We start from the raw sequence: 24,922 nt of genomic DNA on the forward strand, positions 1-24,922 counted from the left end.
GGTGGTCAGGGGTGGAGATGTAAAGCTGGGTATCATCAGCATATTGATGATACCTCGCCCCAAAACCACGAATGATCTCACCCAGCGGTTTCATGTAGATGAAGAGCAGAGGGGAGAGAACCGATCCCTGAGGCACCCCACAAGTGAGAGGCCTCTGGGAGGATCCCTGACCCCCCGCCCAAACAGACTGCAGACGACCAGAGAGATAGGAGGAGAACCACTGTAAAACAGTGCCTCCTAACCCCATCCCCCTGAGCCGCTGCAGCAGGATACCATGGTCGATGGTATCGAAAGCCACTGAGAGGTCAAGAAGGACCAGGATGGAGGAACAACCCCCATCCCTGGCCCGCCAGAGATCATTTACTAGGGCGACCAATGCCGTTTAAGTGCTGTGACCACGCCTGAAACCAGATTGGTAAGGATCGAGGTAGTCTGTTTCCTCCAGGAATTGAGGGAATTGCTGCGCCACCACGGATTCAACAACCTTCGCTAAAAAGCGAAGGTTGGAGACTGGACGGTAGTTGTTAAGAACGTCAGGATCCAGGCTAGGCTTCTTAAGGAGGGGTCGAACCACTGCCTCTTTGAGTGCAGCGGGGAAGACCCCTTCCTTTAATGAAGTGTTGACAACAGCCTGGATCGTCTCTAGTCACCACTCTGGCTGCCGAAACTAGCCAGGAGGGACAAGGGTCCAGTAAACACGTGGAGGACCCCAGCCTACCCATAATCCTGTCCACGTCATCCAACGAAACAGGCTCAAACTCAACCCAGATGTCTCCATCAAGACTAGCCCCTGTCACCTCAACGGACTCTGTCCAGTCGGAGTCCAACCCGGTCCGAATCTGAGTGATTTTATCTTGCAGAAACTGTGCAAAATCCTCAGCACGGCCCTGCGAGGGGTCCTCCCTTACTCCCTGATTAAGGAGGGAGCGGGTCACTCTAAACAGGGCTGCTGGGCGGTTTTCTGCAGATGCAATGAGAGTGGCGAAATAGTTACGTTTCGCCACTTCCATCGCCACAAGATAAGACCTAATATGGGTTCTTAGTTGTGTTCGGTCGGACTCGGATCGGGAGGATCTCCAACCGCCCTCCAGGCATCTTTTCCGACGCTTCATTTCCCTGAGCGCCGCGGTGAACCAAGGAGCTGCCCGGGATCTGCGTCGGATCAGAGGCCGCAAAGGCGCAATTCGATCCAAGGCCCCCACTGCAGCCTGTTCCCAGGCTGCAACAAGGGCCTCGGATGAATCGTGGGCTAAGGAGGCGGGAAATGACCCAAGCTCCCTCAGGAACCTTTCGGGTTCCATCAGGCGCCTGGGGCGGAACCATCTTACCGGTTCCGCACCCCTGCGATGGGGGATGGCGGTAGGAAAGTCACACTTCCTTGTGTTTTACTTTGTTTTTGTTATGTAGTATTCGTAACTAGAAGTCTCAAAAATCTGGGCAGAAATTATGCCCAGGTTTTCCTCAGTGTTTTTCAAAATAGAAAACAAAGACTACTTGGTTTTGACTTTTAAAGAAATTAATTAAATTGTTGACACCATATTTAGATTATCTCATTTTTTGCTTCTTGGGAATATGTTGCAAAAGTCTCATGGAAAATAATTTTGTATGTCTCAAGGTATGCATCAAGGCTTTCCAAATTGGGCTATACAAACATTCTGCTTGCTAGATTTGGAGATAAAGTTTGAGATAGTTTTGTGCCATATTAATGTTGACAAATTTTAAAACAATTATCTTGTCTCTATTTCTCCCTTTTGATCCATTTGTTGTTGCCATTTTCCAGGGGCAATTAAGATAATTCCAGATGGTTATACAACAAACATGACCCAATCATGGTATCAGTTTCTTCTTGGCAATGTTTATTTTCTTCAATGTTCTCTTTTGAAAGCCAAAAAAACACCAGCTCAGTGTTTTAGGGAAATGAAATGGTTTGTGGCAACCAGAGATATGTTCTCTGTTCTGAAGCAACAGCTGGATGGCCCACTGTGTTCTATCCTGTTGCCTTTAGAACGTGATAAAGAGAATCGTCATCGTAAACGCAGCCACAGTCGTTCACGGAGTCGTGACAGGAAACGTCGCAGTCGTAGCCGTGACAGGCGCAACAGGGATCAGCGCAGTGTTTCACGAGATCGCAGGAGGCGCAGGTATGGATCCTCAACAAGATATTTTTATACTGAGTAGAGAATCTTAGGCAAAACCTCAGAAACATGGATCCTTTTGCCATTCAGAATTATGCAGAATAGCAATTTTTCTGAAAACTAAATTTAGAGAAACAGATTTTTTTACATTGTTTGAGACTAGAATAATAATATTGTCTAATAATCCAGATTACTAGAGACCAAAAGTCAATAATTTTTGTAATATTGGCAAGTGGAGCTAATTAATTATCATTGGAAATGAATGGTTATTCAGTTATTCTGCTGAAACTAAATTTGTTAGGAAAGTGTGTTCAAGGATCGCCAAAATGAAAGTAGTTATGTCAGAGCTATATGAGAACATGCTGAAATTGCATGTAGGCAGTATGTCCTGTCAGTTATGTCCTGTATCCTTTCTAGTGTTGCCAACTGTTTTGCCTCTGCATATTGGGTGAGTTGAGAAATGAAGATTTTTTTGTAAAATGTGGGGTTGAAAGCCTAACAAACTGCTTTACAATTACATTCCTAGTTTTCTCCTCCTTGTTTTTAAACTTCTGTTTCCTTGGCCAGCAGGACTATTGCAGTCTTTTGCTGTATCTTTACCTTATATATGATGTACAAGATGACCTACAAGGTCCCTTCCAATTCTGTTATACTATGTTCTATGTCAGGGGTCTCAAACTCGCGGCATCACGGCATCGTCATGTGACGTATTGTGACTTTCCCCCCCTTCGCTAAACCAGGCATGGGCATGGTGTGACGCATCCGGCCTCCGGGCCGCAAGTTTGACACCCCTATTCTATGTGATTGAAACAGCTTTATTAATTCGTTTTAAAACCCTGGAAGCTTATTATTAGCAATAGCACTTAGACTTATATACCGCTTCACAGTGCTTTTACAACTCTCTAAGCGGTTTACAGAGTCAACATATTGACCCCAACAATTTGGGTCCCCATTTTACCCACCTTGGGAGGATGGAAGGCTGAGTCAACCTTGAGCCTGAGATCTGCCAAATTGCAGGCAGCCGGCAGTCAGCAGAAGTAGCCTGCAGTACTGCATTCTAACCACTGTGCCACTGTGGTTTGATTATTTTATTTATTTATTTTATTTTATTAGATTTATATACCGCCCTACTCCCGAAGGACTACGTAAGTCGGGAATCCTCCGCATCTCGGGGGGCAATTCATTCCAGAGGGCAGGAGCCCCCACAGAGAAGGCTCTCCCCCTGGGGGTCGCCAGCTGACATTGCTTGGCCGACGGCACCCGGAGGAGCCCCTCTCTGTGGGAGCGAATTGACCGGTGGGAGGCTATTGGTAGCAGCAGATGGTCTTGTAAATATCCAGGTCCTAAGCCATGGAGCGCTCTGAAGGTGGTAACCAATACCTTGAAGCGCACCCGGAAGACCACCGGGAGCCAGTGCAGCTCGCACAGGAGAGGTGTTACATGGGAACGCCACGTCGCTCCCATAACCACCTGCGCGGCCGCACTCTGCACCCGTTGGAGCCTCCGGGTGCTCCTCAAGGGGAGCCCCATGTAGAGAGCATTACAGTAGTCCAGGCGGGAAGTGACGAGAGCATGAGTGACCGTGCGTAAGGAGTCCCGATCCAGAAAGGGACGCAACTGGCAGATCAGGCGAACCTGATAAAAAGTCCTCCCGGCCACAGCCGTCAAATGCTCTTCTAAAGACAGCCGTGAATCCAGGAGGACACCCAAGTTGCGAGCCCTCTCCATGGGGGCCAACGACTTGCCCCCAATAGTCAGTGATGGCACCAGCTGACTATCGGGACGCCGGAAACCACAGCCACTCGGTCTTGGATGGGTTGAGCCTGAGTCTGTTTCTCCCCATCCAGACCCGCACGGCCTCCAGGCACCGGGACACCACTTCCAGGGCATCATTGGGGTGGTCCGGGGTGAAGATGTACAGCTGAGTGTCATCAGCGTACTGATGGTACTTCACCCCGAAACCACGGATGATCTCACCCAGTGGCTTCACATAAATGTTGCACAGAAGGGGCGAGAGGACCGACCCCTGTGGCACCCCACATATAAGGTGCCTCGAGGTCGACCTCTGCCCCCCTGCCAACACAGACTGCGACCGGTCGGAGAGACAGGAGGAGAACCACCGTAACACAGTGCCCCCCACCCCCAACTCTTCCAACCGGTGCAGCATGATACCATGGTCGATGGTATCAAAAGCCACTGAGAGATCTAATAGGATCAGGACAGAGGAAAAACCCCTGTCCCGAGCCCTCCAGAGATCATCAACCAACGCGACCAATGCCGTTTCCGTGCTGTACCCAGGCCTGAAGCCCGACTGGAACGGATCCAGATAAACTGTTTCATCCAGGTACTGGGGAAGCTGTCGCGCAACCACACTCTCAACAACCTTTGCCACAAAGCGAAGGTTGGAGACTGGACGATAGTTTGCTAACACTGCCGGGTCCAGGGAAGGCTTCTTGAGGAGAGGCCTCACCACCACCTCTTTCAAGGCGGCGGGAAAGTCACCCTCACTCAGTGAAGCATTTATAATCCCCTGGAGCCAGCCTCATGTCACCTCCCGAGAAGCCAGCACTAACCAGGAGGGACACGGGTCCAATAAATCTGTGGCTGCGTTCAGTCTACCCAGAATCCTGTCCACGTCTTCGGGAGTCACAGGGTCAAACTCTTCCCAGATAACATTCTCAAGACCTGCCTCTGCCATCCCTCCTGAATCTACCCAGTCAGAGTCCAAGTCTTCCCGAATCTGAGCGATTTTGTCATAGAGATACTGCACAGTCCTCGGCCCTACCCTCCAAGGGGTCCTCCCGCGCTCCCTGGTGGAGCAGGGAGCGGGTCACCCTAAACAGGGCGGCTGGGCGATTATCTGATGATGCAATAAGAGCGGCAAAATAGTTACATTTTGCTGCTTTTATCGCCACTAGGTAAGTCTTAATATGAGACCTTACCAGTGTTCGGTTGGATTCAGAAAGGCTGGCCCTCCAACTGCTCTCCAGGTGTCTTTTCTGGTGCTTCATCTCCCTCAGCTCCTCAGTAAACCCAGGAGCCAGGTGAGACCGGCGTCGGGTCAGAGGCCGCAAAGGCACGACCCGATCCAAGGCTCCAGCAGCCGCCCTATCCCAGGCGGCCACTAGGTCCTCAGTCGAGGCATGAGCCAGAGCCTCAGGGAATGGCCCAAGCTCTGTCTGGAACCTATCAGGCTCCATCAGGCGCCTGGGGCGGAACCACCTCATCGGTTCCGCCTCCCTGCGGCGGGGTGTGACGGTTCAAAGGTCAAAGCGAAGAAGGGAGTGGTCCGACCATGACAAGGGCTCAATCGCTATATCCCCTATCTCAAGATCACTCAACCACTGACCAGAGACAAAAACCAGGTCCAGCGTGTTCCCCCTCGTGTGAGTAGGGCCATGAACTAACTGGGTCAGGTCCATAGCCGTCATGGAAGCCATGAACTCGCGAGCCGCCTCAGATGCCTCACCGACGGATGGCAAGTTGAAATCCCCCATGACCATAAGCCTGGGGGTATCAACCGCCACCGCGGCTATAACGTTGAGCAGCTCGGGCAGGGCTGCCGCCACGGGGCAGGAAGCCAGGTACGTGATCAGCAAGCCCATCTGGACCCCATGACCCCACTTCACAAGGAGGGACTCACATCCGGCCATCTGAGGAACAGTGGCCTCCCTCGGCCCAAGACCTTCTTTAATGACAACCACCCCCCCCCCTCCCCTCCCCTGTGACCTCGGCTGATGAAATGCGTGAAAACCGGGTGGGCACATTTCAACGAGGGGGACCCCCCCTCCTGGCCCAACCAGGTCTCCGTAATACCTGCCAGGTCCGCTCCCCCCTCCTGAACAAGATCGCAAATGAGGGGGGCTTTATTTACCATGGACCTGGTGTTGCATAACATCAGCCGAAGGCCTGGGCCCTGAGGATCTGTGCAGCCCAGGAAACAAGTAGAACATTGGGGGCCGGAACGCGCCACCGCTCGAAGACAGCGAGCGCGCGCTCCCACAACACGATATGGACCCCTGTTCCCGCCATATCTGCCCCTCCCACCCACAGTACTGATGGAAAGTCCATCATCGGAACAAGTTCTAACCCCCTCCTTGACCCTGAGTCCCACACCCCCCATGCCGCGCCCCTCAGCCGGACCAGGCCCCCTCCTCAGTGGGTTATCCCCCACACCCACAACCCTAGTTCTAAACCAACCCCCCCCCCCCGGAACACCTTAAAAATTTCGCTAAAAATTTACATAAAAAACCCCTCAACCCTCTCTTCGCCGCATGCCACCTCTTGGGGTTCCAAAACCCGTCATCAAGGTTGGCCCTCAATAGCATGGGGGGTCAGGCCTGCGAGAGGGGGGAGTCTCGCAGCACAAGGAGCTCGGCCGCTGAATACATTTGATGACCAGGGGTGATGATATGGCCATAGGGTCAATGATAGTAATCCATAATCGGTCTAAAAGTCTGAAAATCCTGGAGAAGAAGAAAATGCAGGTTCAGGTGCAGGTAGAGTAAATGCCACTGTCCTCTCACGACAGTGGAGGAGTCTAATGCTATTTACGAACACCGGGGAATAACATCCAAAGCCACCCTCTCACGGTGGCTGGCCAGAGTGAAAATGGCCATTTTGGAGTCTGATGAACCGTCCCCTCCAGTGGTGCAATAGAGCGATGAACCAGTTCCTACAATACCCGCATCCTAACTGCCAACTCTCCGACCGACTGAAAGAAGCTGATAGAATGTAGAGCCGGTTATTGATAATCAAATACTCTTCTTTTTACTGATTAATATCTGGCATCCAATGTCCTTAGTGATGAATACACATGACCTAGGTATTTGTGCCTGGGCACTTTTTAAACCCAGTTAGAAATGTCATATGCCACAATAATAAATGAATAAAGTTCTTTCTGGAACTTTTTTTCTTAGACTGCTCATTTGTCTACCTTGGTTGCACCTCTGCTCATGGATGCAAGATTGACAAAGTTATTAAATTAATTGTTATTAAATCTCTCTGAATGTTTTTATGGGGTTGCTTTAAACACAAACCCATTTCATTTTTGTTTTTCAGATCTCCTCTAAGCCTGTCAGGACCTCTAAGGTGAGCATTGCCAGTTCTTCCTGGTGCTGTCAGGGGCAACGAAAAGCCATAGGAGGCTTCACTAAAAAACAACAACAACAACGTAAAATTAAGGGAAACAATGCAGGAATCAGGATTCATTGTAGGGGTTGTTGCATTAAAAATATTGGCCCTGGATATTATGGAATATCCCAACTGGAATAAGCATAAATTTAAGTAGGAATTCATTTTAATTTTAAGACTACAGGAAATTAAATATGTTTTTTTTCTTTCTTCCTACTAACCTTTTATTTTTGCTCCCTACTACAGCCGTTCTCCTCGGCATGAGAAGAAGAAGAAAATCCGCAAGTATTGGGATGTCCCTCCTCCAGGTTTTGAGCACATTACACCCATGCAGTATAAAGCCATGCAGGGTAGGCTCCTCTTTGCTTAAGTCACCTTGATTCGCTCAGTTTTACAACAGGGATAGGCAACTTGCATAATTTTAAAAATATTCTAAAGCAAGCAGTTTTGAACTTTCTGGTAACAGATTTTTGTCCCTTCCATGGCAGTTTGAACCATGGGCAGGTCAGTAATAGCATAAGTGGCCCTACTCACTAGTTGGTTCATTGCACATTCACCTTGAGTGGCCTCCCATCTCATCTATGTCTTCTTAAAACATGTCTCACCAGTCTCTGTAAGGCTTGCTGTTGAGTTAACATCCATTAATTTGACTATCAATATATTGTAATTTTCATTCGTGGGTACAGATTTTCCATCTCACATTCTTTTTGCTAGTCTTTGGATTTTTGTGTCTTCAGTTACAATAATTATAGTTGTGGCCCTTCCATCATACTACAGACCATACATAAAAATACCATAATGAGAGTTTAAAATGGGGGTAATAATTTCTTACATTGATAAGCTGCCTGGCTATCAGCAACTCTGGACTCACCGGGCGGCTGCTCTCCTGGTTTCCGGTATGTGCGCACACCCTCCCGTTTTGCGAAAAGGTTCGCCAACACTGCTCTATGTCACTACCCAACATATTTCCAACTCAAATCCTCTTGTCAATTTAGATACCTTTTTGTTAATTGAAGTGAAACAGCCGTTTTCCATTTTTAAAGGAACTATAAAGCTCTATAAACTTGTTAAGATAAAATTTCTCAATTCTGCATTTTCTCACTGTTCTTATTTAGTATAAACATTTTAAAAACGTCCATGGTGGATTCTCAACTATTTTCCACATGAATTGCAAAATGACACTGGGCAGTCACTACTATTCCACCAGTCTCATGATGTGAAATATATCCAGAAATCCCATTTCAATCTGTACCCTCAAATTTTTCTGCAACACTTCATCTCATTATTAATTTACAAGAATAGATGAGCATGCATAAATGTTTCTAAACACGTTCTTTGGAATAAGAATCTGATTTGTCTAATTTAAGAATAAGGTGATGTAAAATAAATTTATTCTCTATGGCCGTGATGGCGAACCTATGGCACGCGTGCTGGAAGTGGCAAGCAGAGCCATCTCTGGGCATGCGAGCTGTTGCACGTTGCTCTTCCGGGCTCCAGCGTGCTGGCCAGCTGGTCTTCACATGCACAGGAGCGCCGGAAACCGGAAGAGCAGCCACCCCGGCGCGCATGCGCACAGGGCACCTGGTCGTCTGGTTTCTTTTTTTTTTTAATAAAGTTTATTTTCATTTTTAAAAATACAATACTTTACATATATACATACAAGGTTATTGCAACTAATGTACACAAATCTGCGCCTATACCACTAATACAATCCATTTCATTTCCCTCTCTTTCACCCAATTATACCATAAATTCCAACATTTGTAATAATCAGAATCTTTGTGGTTCCTAAGTAATTTCGTTAACCAGTCTGCCTCTGCGCATTCTGTAATTTTCCAAATCAATTTATTTTCTGTGGGTATTAATTCGTTTTTCCATTCTTGCGCATATAGTATCCTAGCTGCAGTAGTGATGTGGAGGATCAAATACCATTTTTCCTTAGTTATTTTGTCTGGTTTCATTCCTAATAAAAGAATCTCTGGTTTCAGCTCTATATTATATCCTGTAATTTCCACCATCCAGTTCTGAACCTTGGACCAATATTTGCCTGCTTTGGGGCACGTCCACCATTGGTGGTAGTACATCCCACAACCATTCCCACACTTCCAGCATGCCGGAGAAACTCCCAGGAACATTCTTGCCGGGGGGATATGCCAACGATAGACCATTTTATAAATATTTTCCTTGTAGGGGGTTGACAAAGTAAGTTTCATATTCCTATTCCATATCTCATCCCATTTATCCAGATTTGGAGAAAATCCGAGGTTCTTCCCCCAGGCAATCATAGTGTCCTTAATCACCTCCTCACCAATCCATCGTGATACTAAAAACTGGTAGCACCTTGAAAGTAATTTCTTTTCAATTCCCAATAAGATTTTATCTAACTCCTGTAGTGACCTATATATTCCCTCCTTTGTTTGGTCCCTTCTGACTCTCGATTGTATTTGGGCATACGCCCACCAGTCTACCTTTTTGCCCTGTTTTGTAAGCTCCTCTCGGGTCTTCAATTCCCCTTGAGGGTCAAGCAAATCCTGATAAGTCGATGGTATTTCCTTATTATATAGTGTCGCATGTGTTACTGCCTCTAATGGGGCAAACCAAATCAGAATCATTGAATAATGCCTGTTCCTAACTCTTTCCCAAAATTCTAATAATATTCTCGGAAGGTAGTGTCTCTTAAACTGTCCACATTTCTTGCCCCTCTCCCTCCATAGAAAATGGTGCCATGCGCACAGGGCACCTGGTCTTCTGGTTTCTGGCGCGCATGTTTACACACAGACCAGCTGGGTGGTGCGCATGCGTGCGCCGGAAACTGGAAGATTATCTTTACGGTGCATGCATGCGCACCGGCCACCTGGTCTTCGTGTGCGCGGGAGCGCCAGAAACTGGAAGAGCAGCCGCCCGGCACGCACATACGCACCGGGTGGCTGCTCTTCTGGTTTCCGGCACGTGCGCACGCCCTCCTGTTTTGGCACTCAGTGCCGAAAAGGTTCGCCAACACTGCTTTATGGTGTCTATAAAGCTCCTCCCACCTGCAGAAGAGGTTTTGAGCAAATAAAAGGATGCTCTGATTTGCTGGAGAAAACAAGCCAAATCTCGAACAATAAAAGCCCTTTCTCTCTGCAATAGAGAACGAGATATTTGTACCAGAATCACCTTGATCTGGTTGAGTAAATGCAGCTTCCTTTTGTCTTTTACACAGGATAGCAATGATTCAAAAGTGTCTGCCATTGTTTGCTTTACTTTTTTTTCTTTGTTTCATTAGTTTGAGAATTATAAACCTAGTTATTCTGCGCTAATTCTAACAGTATACTCACATGGTTTGAAGGAATGTCCTCTTACATCAGCTTGTAACACAACCCGGCTTAGCACAAACAATATCTAAATTCTTTTTTTTAATGTTTGTTTAGTCTGTACATTGTAAATCAGACACTTTTAAAATGATTGCTTGGCTTAAAACACAAAACACACTCCCATTCCCCCACCCCTGACTGAGAAACACGCTGTACAGTTCCCAAGGGGTACAATGAGGGAAGAAGGGACAGGTTATCATTTTAGGTCCATCAGCCGTGTGGACAAAAATGGGGTCCTGTACATATTTTAGTACACATTATCATAGGGACATAAACCTTGGCATTAAAAGAACTGCACTCTGGCCAATGGGAAAAGGAGGGGAGGTTATTAAAAAAAGTATTTATATAGAAATGTATGTATTTATATATCTGTATTAATATAAAAAGTCATTAGCTAATATGATTGCAATGGGTTGGGTCCTATCAGTGGCATACTCTTCATTCTGAGTTTGCAATTGTCATTAGTTTGGGGATGTTCAAGTTCTGTCTTAAAGACATCCATCTCCCTGTATGGGATGAGAAAGGAGAGTACAGGACAACAGTACCAGTCAGAGAACTATAGAATCCATGTTCCTCAAAGAACAGGAGGGTTGAAGAAGTTCTGAGGAGATGGCTGTGTATCAGGTGGCATCTCAAAAAGCAAAATCAGGTCTGATGCCAGCAAAAGATGGAATATCTTCCCTGCCCTCTGCTTCATAGTTCCGGGACAAAGCAAACAAAGCCAAGTGGACAGTGGGCATCTAGGATATCCAGCATCTTAGTGATGTACATTCAGGATTAACAATCCATCCAAGAACATTCGTAAGGCAGAAGAGTACAGTAGAAAAGATGGTTGATCATTCTTGATTACATACTCCAAACCCAACTGGTTCTTCAAAAGAATTTATGATGACCCGGGGCGTGGCACAAAAGCAACACAACCAGAAAACAGGTCTAATTCCCCTTTATTGCTCCAACCGTGTCCCCCAAACGTTCCTACATTCACTACAAGTCCTGGAGCAAAGCTTTCACACGCACCTTCAGAAGCCTCTGGCTGCAAGTAGTCCAGTAAGCCAGGTTAACCAAACAGCAACCAGGGCCAGCAGTCCAATAAGCCAGGTAGCTAAACAGTAACCAGAGCAAGAAGTTCAGCAAAGCAGGCAAACTGGCAAGACCCACAAGACAGAGTACAGCATTCTCCCTTGCGCTGTTTAGAGAGTCCATCGAGTGGGTTATTCCTCATCCGATAGGCCAGAGACTGAGTAAGCAATTTGACTAAACACACCTCTTCCGGTTTAGCCCCAGTTCCTTACTCAGTCCGAGCCTTCAAGACTTGTTCTTCTGGAGCTCCACTCTTTGGACTCTCAAATCAGGAATTTCCATATTTGTTACTTCTTTATTGTTGGTGGGAGAGTGAGACCATTCAGAAGGAGGATTTCGCCCGCACCGCCGATCAGCTGTAGGGCGGTTTTGCCGGCGGCAGCTGGAATCGCTTTAACTGTGAGTCAATGGAGGGCGTGGGAGAGGCTGTGTTTTCGGCCTTGTGCCGTTTGTTTTTGTTGTTTGATGGGCAGCAGCTATCAGAGGGCAAGCAGGAGACTGTGCCACGGCTCCATGCCGTGGCTTTACTATAATTTGAAGTGAAGTGAGTGGAGAGCGCGTGGGAGGCTGTGTTGCTCAGTCTTGCGCCGGGGGAATGGAAAATAGCCTCGTGGTGTCGGGGCTCAGCTCTTCCCTGGATATTCTTGCCTGCATGTTATGGAACGATTTGGGAGCGATGGGACTGTGATGTCTGTTCCAAGCCATTTGAGCTTTTTAAATGTGCTGAGGCTTTAATTTTAGAAGCTATGTTGCTGAGTTCTTAATCACTTGCTGCTTAGGTCTGTGTTTCAAGCGGAACTGTGTTGTCGGTTCCCTTTAATGGCCGCCATGTTTTTCCACCCTCGCACAGCAGTTTGAACAACGGCCGCCATTTTGAATTTGGCCTCAGTGACTCAGCAGGGGTTTTTTTCTTTGCTTGCCAGTCATTGTATTGGGTTTCTTTCTCACATTCAGGATTTTGAATTATTTTATTCAGTCTTTCCTTTGTCTATTGCAGGTAGATCTGTCCCAACAAGAGAAGGTTCCCACCTAACCCCCTTTGCTCCTTCAATTTGAATTGCTCCCTGCTCTATTCAATTTCCTCCATGGCAGACCACAGCCGGTCCACTAGGATTGCCAAGTCATGCACCCAGCCTAAGGGAAGGCCTAAGGACTCTCATCCTTCCAGGCATTCTGCTTCCTCTACCACCCCTGCTTCCACTTCTGCTGCTGCAGAGAAAGATGCCCAGAGAAGGCACATGGCTTTGAATAAACAGTTTGATAAAGCTAAAAAGCAAGCAGAGGCCATTGTCCACTCTCTACCCACGGTCATGCCAGTTCCACTTGACCTTCTTCCAGATCAAGCCCCTGAGGCTCCACCCCACCAGGACACCACTTATTGGTCTCCAAACATCGCAAGCACCATTCAGGAAGATCAATCCATGGTGAGAGAAATCTTTACACAAGGGACGGATGTCTCCCCATCTGATGTGGTTCAACCTTCTGCCACCTTCACTCCTACGGCAGCGGGTCTCTGTCCTGTAGAGGGCCAGTCGTCTTCTCTTCCACAGGAGATGTGTGATCTAATTGCTCAGACTGTGGCTAGAAGCATAGATTCTGCCCTTTCGCAAAGGGGTATCTTGGCTCCCTCTTCTGCTCTGGCTCAAGTGTTGCATTCTTCCAGATCTTCTTCGCATTTGTCTCACGAAGCAACTGCAGCTGCTCGCTCTCCTTCACATTCTCATCATAGTGATCAGTCATTTCTTGACGAGGAGGAGGCCTTTGACTACTGCCTGTCAGGTGATGATGAGGACCCTTCTCCTGGCGCTTCCCACTCTATGAGACTCTTTCACCATGAAATGTTCAAAACCTTGTTACACAAAGCCAAGGTTACTGCCAACATGGGCCTAGTCCAGTCAACTCCATCGGGGACTTTGGAACAACGTGATTCCAACACTTGTCTTTTTACTGAATGGGTCGCCCAGCAGGAGACTGTTCCATCTCCAAAGCTTTTTCTGGATACTGTTCAGCATCAATGGTCACAGCCAGGCTCCATAGCCAATCCAAGTGGCCTCGACAAAAAGTTGTACACAGTTGAACAGGAATTTTATTTTTTATTAAAAAGTTTTATCAATTATTACAACAATTTTTCCCATCCCTCCTCCCCCTACCCCCCATCCCTCCTCCACCCACCCCCCATCCCTCATCCCCCCTCTCCCTCCAACCCTCCTCCCCCCACCCTGGACTTCCCAGAGCAAATACAGGGTATAATATTTAACAAACATAAACTAAAATATGCTAACTTTCTGTAATGTCCAAACTCCCTCTTGCTCTTTAACTCCCCTTTCTTCTAACAAAACATAATTCAAAAAGAAAATTTTGGTTTCATTCATAGGCTATTTGAAACTTTTTAGTCCGATATTTATTTTGAATATAGTCAATCCATCTTCTCTATTCCGATATATATCTTTCATTTGAATGGTCCTTCAAGTATGCTGAAATTTTTGCCATCTCTGCTAAATTCACTATTTTTAACGTCCATTCTTCAATAGTAGGTAAGTCTTCCTTCTTCCAATACTGCGCCACCAGAAGTCTGGCTGCTGTTATTAAATTTAAAATCAATTTAGTCTCTATATCCGTACAATCTGTAATTATACCCAACAAAAAGAACTGTGGAGTAAATTTTATCTTCTTGAGAATGTTTTGGATAATCCACCATATTTACCCTAGAAAAGAGATCATTAGTAATTAATATAAAATCAATCCTAGAGAAAGATTGATGTCTATCAGAAAAGAAAGTAAAATCTTTTGCTTCAGAATTCCTCTCTCGCCAAATATCTCTCAACTCCATATCATCCATCATCTCAAAAAATGATTTTGGCAATCTGGCACGCGTTGAGATATTTTGCAGAAGGCCCTTCTTATCTTTTTTAGTGTCCAAAACTCCATTCCAATCACCCAATAAAATGCATGATTTATAATCCCATTGTAGTAACTTGGAATGTAAAAGCTTGTAAAATTTTTCCTGTTGTTGGCTCGGTGCATATACTCCAATTAAAAGTATTTTTTCCCCTTTTATTAAAAGTTCAATTGCTATAAATCTTTCTTGATCATCTGCTTCAATTAGTTTAGCAATTAAATCTTTTTTTAGGTATATTACTATACCATTCTTCTTCTCAGGAGCAGATGCAACAAAATGTGTACCTAGCCTTCAATTTATTAAATATTTTTGATCTTTCCTTATATGAGTCTCTTGTAGACAGATTACTTCATTTTTAAACTGTTTCAGATAATGAAATATTTTTCTCCTCTTCTGTGGTGAATTTAAGCCATTAACATTCCAAGTCAGAAATCTAGTTGCCATTCTTGGCACCCTGAAGCTTGCGGAGCATTTGCTGGAAATCTCCATGCATTTTGCTTTTGGGCCTTGCTCCTCCCACTGCTTCTGTTTTTGTAGTTTCTTGAGTTGTCATCTGAAGTTGCTGCAGTCTTAATTCTTCTTGACACTTGGCTGCCGCTCGGGTCTGTCTTTGATCCTTAGGTTCTTCTATTTTTTCGACTACCTCCAAGGCTTGAACAGTAGTCGAAAGTTGTATTAAATCTTCTTGAGTAATCAAAGCTCCCCTTTGGGCCTGTGCCAACAATTCTTCCTTCTCCCCCTTTCTTGCCCCCTCTGCTTCCGTCTTCCTTCTGGCTTCTGGGGACTGTGGGCATCCAGCCTTTAGTACATTGGTGTAAAAATCTCTTGCCTTCCACACTGAATTAAGACGATATCTTTCTCCTGAATAATTCACCACTAGTCCAGCTGGAACCTCCCATCTGTACTGTATCTGACGGTTTCTCAGTTCTTCCACCAAGAAGGTATAATCCCTTCTGGCTCTCAACATTTTAGGGGGGATTTCTTTCAGTATTAAAACCTCCTGCCCCTCCACTTGAGGTTTATTTTTAAAAGTGGCTTGTAAAATTTCATTGCGTATTCTCCTCGTAGTAAAGTAAACTACAATGTCTCTTGGTAAATGTTTCTGTCTGGCGGCCCATGAATTGACACGGTAAATTTTGTCAATTTGCCACTCAAGATTTGCTTTTTGTTTTCCCATTATCTGTGCAAATGCTTCTGAAAAAATCTCTCTCAGTTTCTCTTGCTTATTTTCCTTCAGGCCTCTTATTCTCAAAGCAAATTCCATGTCTCTATATTGTATCATTGTTACATCGGCCTCTGCTCTTTCCATCTTATTCTGAACCTCTTCCATTTTATTTTCCAAATTCACATTAAACTGCTTAATTTCTTCCACTCTTTCATCTAGTGTTTCAATGTGGCTTGCCAGACCTTGGACTGCCATGACAATATCTTCTCTAATTTCCTGATTTCGATTTTGAATAAACTGTTTAATTTCAGCCATCTCATCAGCAACATCTCGCATTTTATCCTCAAACACCGCAGTTATTTTTTTTCTGTAACAGAGGCTTGTGTTTTAAGGGCTTCCTGCAACATTTCAAGTGTTAATATTGGTGGTTCCGTTGGAGCAGTGAGGGGTTGCAATTTGGACGTTTGAGCTGGCGAGCTCCCAGCACTTTTAACAACAGTCTTTATTTCTTTTGAAGCCATTTTTAATTTCCAATTTAAATTCAGCAACCAGAACAACAAATCCACCAAATCCAAAAGTTTCCAATCTTTAAATAATGTCAATCATTTTTTTAAGAACACTACTATAGTCTTTTTGACCTTCAATCTTCTTTCAAAGCAGGGATCTCTAGTTTTAAACAGGGGCTACCAGCACTAAACGGAACTTTCCTTTTAACTTTCACTTTCACGCACCATTAGAGCTCAATCGCCATCTTGGTTTCACTTTCTTCCCTTAATAGCTCAGAAGGAAGTAATACACATTTAGAGTTAAAGTTTAGTACTTGCAAATCTGATGTCTCCTGGCTTTGCTCAGCCTGCTTCCAAATCCACTGTTTAATTCCAAGTGTTGTTTGCAGGGGTGGTCGCAGCGTCTTGTTCTGCTTAAAGCAGAATCATCCCGGATCCGGAGCTCTGTCGGGCTTCCAGGGAGCTCTCACCCTTCGAGCCCCAGAATTGTTCTTGGGGCTTCTTGGGGAGCTCTACCTACGCCTGTCTTCTCTCTTCCTCCCCTTTTCCCGGGGAGAAAGTTTCCAAGCCGCTAGACAGCTGATTTGCGCTGTTCTAGCGGCTTTACGCGATCGCGGGGCTGGCGCTCACAAAAGGAGCGTCTTCAGCGCCTACGGTGACACCGGAAGTCAGTTGAACAGGAATTTGAGGATCTGAAGCTTCCTGTCATTGATCCTCCCATGGCCAGCCTGACTTCTCCTAGCATCCTGCCATCCGATGCGGCAGAGGGGCTTTGCACGGAGGGCAAACGTGCTGAGATATCCACACGTAAGACACATCTGGCCTCTGCATGGGCTATTAAATCAGCCACGGCCGCTTCCTTTTTTGCCAGGATATCCCTCATCTGGCTCCGACAAATGCAGGCCAGAGCGTCTCCCGAGGATGCTCGCCAGCACCAGGTTATTAACAAGATAATTGCTGCCACCGAATACATGGCAGACGCGACACTCAATTCAGCCAAGTTCGCCTCCCGCGCCATGGCTTCCAATATTGCGTCACGTCATCTACTCTGGCTCCGTCACTGGCAAGCGGACATGAAGTTCAAGTGGCGCCTTGCAGCAACCCCCTTCAAAGGGGGGTCCCTGTTCGGAGAGGCCTTGGATCCTGTGTTAGTGGAAGGTAGGGACAAACGGAAGGTCCACCCCTTCTCATCCAGGCGTTACAACAGACGATCTAGCTTTCCCTATCGCAGGCAGTCCTTTTGTTCCACCGAGCACGGGTTTCAGACCCCGCCGCCTGCACGACAGTTCGGTCATACCTCCAACAGACCTCAAGAGCGACAGTCCTTCAGAGACCGCACACGCCAGTCTCAGGGCAGATGTCCTTTCCGGGGATCCGGATTTTGTCCCTATCGCAGGAAATAATACCGCTCCCCTTTCAGCTTCCATTGGTGGTTGGCTTGCTTACTTCACAGACATCTGGCGTTCCACGACCACAGATGCATGGGCCATTCAGACGATGTCCCTTGGGGTCACCTTGGAATTCATTTCTTCACCCCCACGTCGTTTTACCCAATGTTCTATCTCCTCTGACCCTGCCAAGAGGCCCTTGATGGAAGCTGAGATTCAACATCTTCTGTCCATTTGGGCTGTTGAACCAGTTCCTCCAGAACACCAGGGCTCTGGGTTCTATTCTATTTTGTTTTTAGTTCAGAAGAAGTCGGGGGGTTTACAGGGCCATTCTGGATTTGAAGCGCCTGAATGTCCACATTCATTACAGGTGCTTTAAAATGCACTCCCTGCATTCCATCCTGAGTGGCATCAGATTGGGAGATTTTTTGTCATCTATTGATCTCCGGGAGGTCTATTTATATGTCCCCATTAGGCTCTCCCACAGGAGGTTTCTTAGATTTTGTTACGGGCAGGCCCATTATCAATACAGGGCCATGCCCTTTGGCCTTTCCTCTGCCCCCTGTATTTTCATTAAACTTCTAGACGTGGCAGCTCATTTACGGTCCTTCCTGATCAGATTGCAATGCTATCTGGACGACATTCTTATTCAGTCTTCCTCGCCCCAACAGGCCCGCAAGGATCTTCAACTGACCATCACGGCTCTGCAACAACACGGTTTCACGGTAAATTGGGAAAAGAGCCAGTTGATCCCGTCCACCGATTTGGTCCACCTGGGTGCCCGCATCAATATGACATCAGGTCAGGTCTTCCTTTCACAGGAGCATCTTCACAACAACGCGGCTACGGTGCAGCAGGTCAGAGCACTCTGCAGGGCTCCGCTTCTCCTGCTCTCCCAGTTGCTAGGGCAGATGATTTCATGCCTGTCAATCGTTCCCTGGGCAAGGTTACACTGAAGGCCCCTGCAATGACGGCTTCTTCCAAGCCAGAAGGCGGGCACCAGCAATTCCACCCTTCGGATCAAGGTGCCTCCGAAAGTCCTCAAGTCATTCCTCTGGTGGACTTCCACTGCCTTGAGAAAAGGGTCCCCCTTTCTCGAACCGCACCGTCTTGTCATCACGGACGCCAGCCTGGTCGGTTGGGGGGCACACTTCAACTCCCAGTTCACTCAGGGGCGCTGGACAGCCAAGGATCTCCTCAACGACATCAACTGGCTGGAGCTGCGGGCTGCCCACCTTGCTCCGTTAATTCCAGAATCAACTGTCGGGGCATCATGTTCTTCTGTGGATGGACAATGTCACGGCAAAGGCCCATGTAAATCGTCAGGGCGGTACTCGTTCCAGACTCCTCATGGACGAAGCCGCTCAGTTGGGTCTTTGGGCAGAGAGGCACCTGCTCTCCTTACAAGCAGAGCACATAGCGGGAATCTTCAACACTCACGCAGATTGGCTGAGCTGTACCGACATCGATCCGGCGGAGTGGCAGCTTCATCCCTCTTCCGTCAGATAGTTCAGCTTTTTGGCCAACCATTGGTGGATCTGTTTGCCACTCCGACCAATGCCCAAGTGACCGGATTCTTCTCCAGGTACTGGACGCCAGAGGCAGATGGCACCAACGCTCTGCACTGCCAGTGGCCTCCAGGTCGGCTCTACGCCTTTCCTTCCATTCCATTGATCCCAAGGGTCGTACGGAAGATCCTGGAGGAGAAGGCGGAGGTTATTCTGATCACTCCCTTCTGGCCCCGACGAGCCTGGTTCGCAGACCTCAAGGAGCTTTTGATTGCTCCTCCCTGGAGGATCCCGCCGGACCAAGTTTCACTTCTTCAGGGAGCAGTGACCCATCCAGACCCTCAGTGGCTTCAGCTAGCCGTTTGGCTATTGAAAGGGAGCTTCTGAAACAAGATCAATTCTCAGAAGAAGTGATAAGCACTCTCCTTGCGTCACGCAGAAGTTCCACCACTCGCATTTACGAGGCCACTTGGTCCGTATTTCGTCGCTGGTGTGTCTCATCGCACATTGATCCCACACGAGCTACCATTCCACAGGTCCTGGAGTTTCTTCAGGCGGGCCTCAAAGCAGGACTGGCAGTCAATACCCTTAGACGGCAGGTCGCGGCCCTGGCAACAGTTCTCCTGTAAAGGTCACAGGTCTCTGTCCCTTCATCCCCATGTCCATTGTTTCTTACGGGGACCGGCCAATCTGCGTCCACCTGTTGTTCACAGATATCCTTCCTGGGACCTGTGCCTAGTCTTGCAGGTTCTTGTGGAGGCACCTTTCGAGCCACTGTCCTCTGTCAATCTCAAGTTCCTGTCCTTCAAATCTGCCTTCTTAGTGGCTATCACTTCGGCTCGTCGAGTATCCAAACTGGCAGCCCTCTCCGTCCGCAAGGATCTGTGTATTTTCCATTTGGATCGTGTCGTCTTACGATTGGACCCCACCTTTCTCCCGAAAATCAATACCTGCTTCCACAGATCTCAGGAGGTTGTTCTTCCGGACTTCTGTCCCCGTCCTGTTCACCACAACGAGCATCGCTGGCATACATTGGATGTTCGTTGAGCGCTCAAGAAGTACATCTCCCGGACTGCTTTTGGCCGCAAATCAGAATCGTCGTTTGTTTCCTTTCAACCTATCTCACTTGGCTCCAAGGTTTCTTCGTCCACCATCGCCAGATGGATCAAAGCCTGCATCACCCTGTCTTACGAGCGTCGGAACAAACAACTTCCTTGTTGTGTTACGGCTCATTCGACCCGTAGTGCCGCCACCACCGCGGCCTGAACTCCTCGAGTTCTGCCGGGCGGCTACCTGGGTGTCACCAACTTCCTTTATTCGTCATTACAAGTTGGACAAATTTGCATCAGCCGAGGCGGCTTTTGGCCGTAGAGTTCTACAGCGTGTCCTCCCTATGGAGGGCAGATCCACCTCCTCTGTTTCTTCCCGCCCTGGGGATATTTAGCTTGGGTATATCCCACTTGATGGAGTCTCTAAACAGCACAAGGGAGAATGAACATTGGACTTACCTGAAGGTTCTTTCTCCTTGTGCTGTGTGAGAGTCCATACCCCCCCTTGTTTTTTTCTTGGAACCTTTCTTTGTGTTCTGTTTCGCTCAGGGAGTCAGTTTCTTCAGATTCGGACTTCGTGCTGAACTGGGGCTAAACCAGAAGAGGAGGTGTGTTTAGTCAAATTGCTTACTCAGTCTCTGGCCTATCGGATGAGGAATAACCCACTCGATGGACTCTCACACAGCGCAAGGAGAAAGAACCTTCAGGTAAGTCCAATGTTCAATCTGCAGGCTTTGGCAAGTGCACACGAGGCTCCAGAGATTCAACGCTTGTTCCTGACAAATGCCCCTCCCACCAGCACCTTCTTACATCTCAGTCCCCAGGTGTACCTTGTGAAAGGGGGCGGGGCACTCTCCTCCCTCATAGCCAGTTCAATCTGCATTGATCTCGCTGTCTCTCTTCCCTCCTTGCTCTCGGACCAGGAGGGGGTAGTCCTTGCTCTTCTGAGCTCTCCCTGTCTGCAGGCCTTACTAATTCAGAAAAGCTTGGACTGACTCTGCCCTTTCCCAGTTTCCTCCAAGGCCAATGAAGCCGGCCTCTCCATCTCTGTCAGTTCTTGTTCCAGCTCATCTTCCCCCCGCAGATTCAGGGGGCATGACAACTCAATTTCCCAACCACAATTAAAAGCCAGACTACTTCATCTCAACAACCCACCATTCCCTTAAAAACTCTTCCCGCACAACTCTGTCCATGGAATATTGCCTTCTAGCCCCTTACTCTGAACTTGACTAGAGTTCTCATACCTTCTAGATCAGTGATTCTCAACCTTTTCTTCACCATGGACCTCCTTTAAATACCTTTTGTGGCCATGAACCACAGACCACAGACTACAGGTGCGGCTGCTCTTCCGGTTTCTGGTGTGCACACCGGGCCTTCTGGCTGGAAACCAGAAGATTATCTTCCCGGTGCACACATGTGCACTGGCCAGCTGGTCTTTGCGTGCAAATGTGCACCAGAAACTGGAAGACCAGGTGGCCAGTGCGCATGTGCGCACCGGAAACTGGAAGAGCAGCCGCCCGGCACGCGCATACACACTGGGCGGCTGCTTTTCTGGTTTCTAGCACATGTGCGCGCCCTCCCGTTTCGGCACTCAGTGCCAAAAAGGTTCGCCAACACTGATCTAGGTTTTACTAATCATAGACCAAATCCATATTTATTTTTGGTTGGTGTTTTTAATCTTAAACCACAGGCTGGCAGTTCTGTGGCTGTGCTGCTTAGAAGGGAGAGGCAGTGAGCATGAGTGAACTAGTTTGATATAATGGTTAAGGTGCTGGGCTGGAAACCAAGAAACTCTTGAGGTCTTGTCCCACCTTAGGCATGAAAGGTGGCTGGGTGATTTTGAGTCATTCATTTTCAACCCAACCCACCTCGCAGGGTTGTTGGAAAAATAGGAAGGAGTATTAAGTATGTTGGCTGCCTTCAGTTTCTTATAAAGTAAGAAAGTTGGCATAAAAATCTACTAAATAAATACATGAACACATGATTTTAAAGGCAGAAATGGTACTAAAAAGGCTCAGCCTAGGAGTTCCCCAGTTTGACCTTATAACAGCTGTATAACATCCATGTTGTGGTCAGAATGTTCTATTTCAACTGAGGAACATTTCCTGTATCTGGTGTATTCTGATCCCTGCCGCCCGAAACGGGCGGAAAATGGGGCACGCGGAGGCTGAAAACAGGAAGCAGAGGTCAAAAATGGGGCCCGCGGAGGCTGCAATAGGCTATGGCAATCCCTGCAGCCTGAAACAGCTGATCGTCGGGAGGCCAATCCAACCGACAATCAGCTGCTTGTGCTAATCAGGTTGTGCTGAAGCTGAAACGGGCTGTTTGCTGCAAGGAGGCAAATTGCTGGGAGGCAGAGGTAGATTTTTTTTTCTTGTGCTAATCAGGCTGTGCTGAAACTGAAACTGAAAAAGGCTGTTTGCTGCAAGGAGGCAGATTTTTTTTTCTTGTTTTCCTTCCCAAAAAAGGTAGGTGCGTTTTATAGTCCGGAGCGTTTTATACTCCAAAAAATACGGTATGCTTTAATAACACCTTAATTCCCACTGTTGCCACAGATTGTTTAGGGCCCTTCAAAATGTTCTGACTTCTGAATGTTTTGGAAGTGCTCTATCTTCAAAACAGACCTATTTTAAGCCACTTCTGTAACACACAAAAGGGGACTGTTTGGGGTTGGCATGTTTCACAATGGAACATTTTGCACATCCTTAATCCTGTATTTATATAATAAAGACTTTCCCAATATATAATGTTTTTATCAGGAGAATCAGAGCTGGTAACTTTCAGTATACTTTTTTTTTCATTTCTAGCTGCGGGACAAATTCCAGCTACAGCCCTACTACCAACCATGACTCCAGATGGGCTGGCAGTAACACCTACACCTGTGCCTGTAGTCGGCAGCCAAATGACGCGACAAGCTCGACGTCTCTATGTTGGCAATATCCCTTTTGGAATCACTGAGGTACTTGTTAGCTTACTCTGTTATCTCTGCTCAGCCTTGAAACTTTTGGCTGCAACAAGTGCTCAATTTCAATGACACCACCAGAAAAAGCAGCCTGGTTTAGTATTTGTTTCTTCTTTTTTATTTTTAAAGAGATGGGGGTAAGAATGGAAATGGGAGTGCCTCACTACCCAGAGGAATTCCACCACTTCCAGTCTTATTTTGCCTTTTTGGGATCAAAAACTACATATTTGACATTTTGCCATTGAATTTGAGGGGTTGCAAAGGGAATACTGGAAGTTTAAGTTGGGAGAGCCAACTGAACCTTGTTAAATGCAGCCATGCTCAAACTGTCATTATGACTTGGCATTTAATGACTCATATTTGATTGATACAAACTTTTGGAGTACTTTCTGTGGTGTTTTTCATCGATGAATCGCATGAAATGAATTTCTGTTTTCTCTGAACTGGTACCTTCCAGATATACTGATGGGAATTGTAGCCAGACTGAAAGGATATTCTAAATATTCCTTCTTACCAGATCATGTCTTCTCCCCACACATGTTAGTGTTTGTCTTTAAAAAGAAAAATGCTTGATTTGGGGTTACTGCTATCCACACTTCTGAGTTAGGTGCAATATAGACATATCCATCCTTAGTGCTAGGGCCAAAATTGGTTAAATGATGGCTTGAAATGCAGAAAAAGCAGCTCAACTTTTTTCTCTACGTGATACAGATAAGAGGATGCTGTTTTCAAAGGACGTTTCTGGCTTTTCATTAATTATGAGCCAAAGTGACTACATTGAGTCAGTGAGTTGCTCAGTTTAATATAGTATCTTTTCTAGGGACATCTAAATTTGTCTTGTACAGTTGATATTTACATTCAAGCGGACCCTGCACTTGCGGGAATACGCTAGGAAGAAGAAGAAGAGTTGATATTTACATTTGATCAACATTGTTGGTTTGAAGCGGTGAATTCTGATTTAGACATTCAGATATGGGAATGGGACATTAGTTCATCTCATTAAATTTGTTATGGCTGCTACTCCACTAGACCCTGGGCAAGTATTATATTTTATTTGCAGTCCTGACTGTAGCTCAGGGTGCTTATATCTAGTAGAGGGAGATTTATTAAAACCTAAATGACCAGAGAAATAAATATGGTTGCTTGTTATTTAATTATCCCTACCAAAAAGAAAAAAAAGCCCAAAGAGTTTTCCATTTCTCTTTAAGTGAATAGTGTATGGGAGTGCAATCCTCATAGCTTTACAGTTTGCTACCATCATAGCAGGCAAGTAGGAAATGTTGTTTTGTAACCTATTTGTGGTCCAGGTTGCCATTCCAGCTTGTATCATACATCTACTCTTTGCCTCTCTTTCCATGATTCCAATAGGAAGCAATGATGGATTTCTTCAATGCCCAGATGCGCCTTGGTGGCCTTACTCAGGCTCCTGGTAATCCTGTCTTGGCTGTGCAAATTAACCAGGACAAGAACTTCGCTTTTCTGGAGGTGAGTTTATAGTGACTCAGGACAGGTTTAAAACACCACTGTGTCAGTTTTGGAAGACAATTTTCTTTTTGCTTCTAAACTGCCACATATTTTAGATGGGGAAGTTGGGAGGGGGTTGTTGTTGGAGTGGTAGATAGTCATAACATTCCGTATTCAAGGACTTTTGCCTGCGTCTGATGGAGACCGCCTGAAGATTGTATCCGGTGGAGTGTGAAGAGTTGATTGGACAATGTGATGAACTTGTAGGTGTGGGGCAGGG

The 24,922-nt window shown here is 46.6% G+C and overlaps 1 protein-coding gene across 2 annotated transcripts in view; it reads left to right on the forward strand.

Moving 5' to 3' along the window:
- U2AF2 (U2 small nuclear RNA auxiliary factor 2) overlaps window positions 1–24,922 on the forward strand; it is a 118,601-nt gene that overhangs the window by 21,154 nt on the left and 72,525 nt on the right. Inside the window, exons 2-6 of one of the 2 annotated variants that reach the window (XM_070944476.1) lie at window positions 2,006–2,141; window positions 7,197–7,226; window positions 7,515–7,549; window positions 23,024–23,175; window positions 24,547–24,663. In XM_070944476.1, coding sequence (XP_070800577.1) covers window positions 2,006–2,141; window positions 7,197–7,226; window positions 7,515–7,549; window positions 23,024–23,175; window positions 24,547–24,663 — 470 coding nt within the window. Of the gene's footprint in view, window positions 1–2,005; window positions 2,142–7,196; window positions 7,227–7,514; window positions 7,619–23,023; window positions 23,176–24,546; window positions 24,664–24,922 lie in introns of both variants that reach the window. The other variant, XM_070944474.1, reaches the window with a different exon arrangement.

The sequence above is a fragment of the Pituophis catenifer genome, unplaced genomic scaffold (genome assembly GCF_029215685.1).
Source record: "Pituophis catenifer annectens isolate HBS135680 unplaced genomic scaffold, rPitCat1.0.hap2 SCAF_5, whole genome shotgun sequence".
In the NCBI taxonomy this organism is placed as follows: Eukaryota; Metazoa; Chordata; class Lepidosauria; order Squamata; family Colubridae; genus Pituophis; species Pituophis catenifer.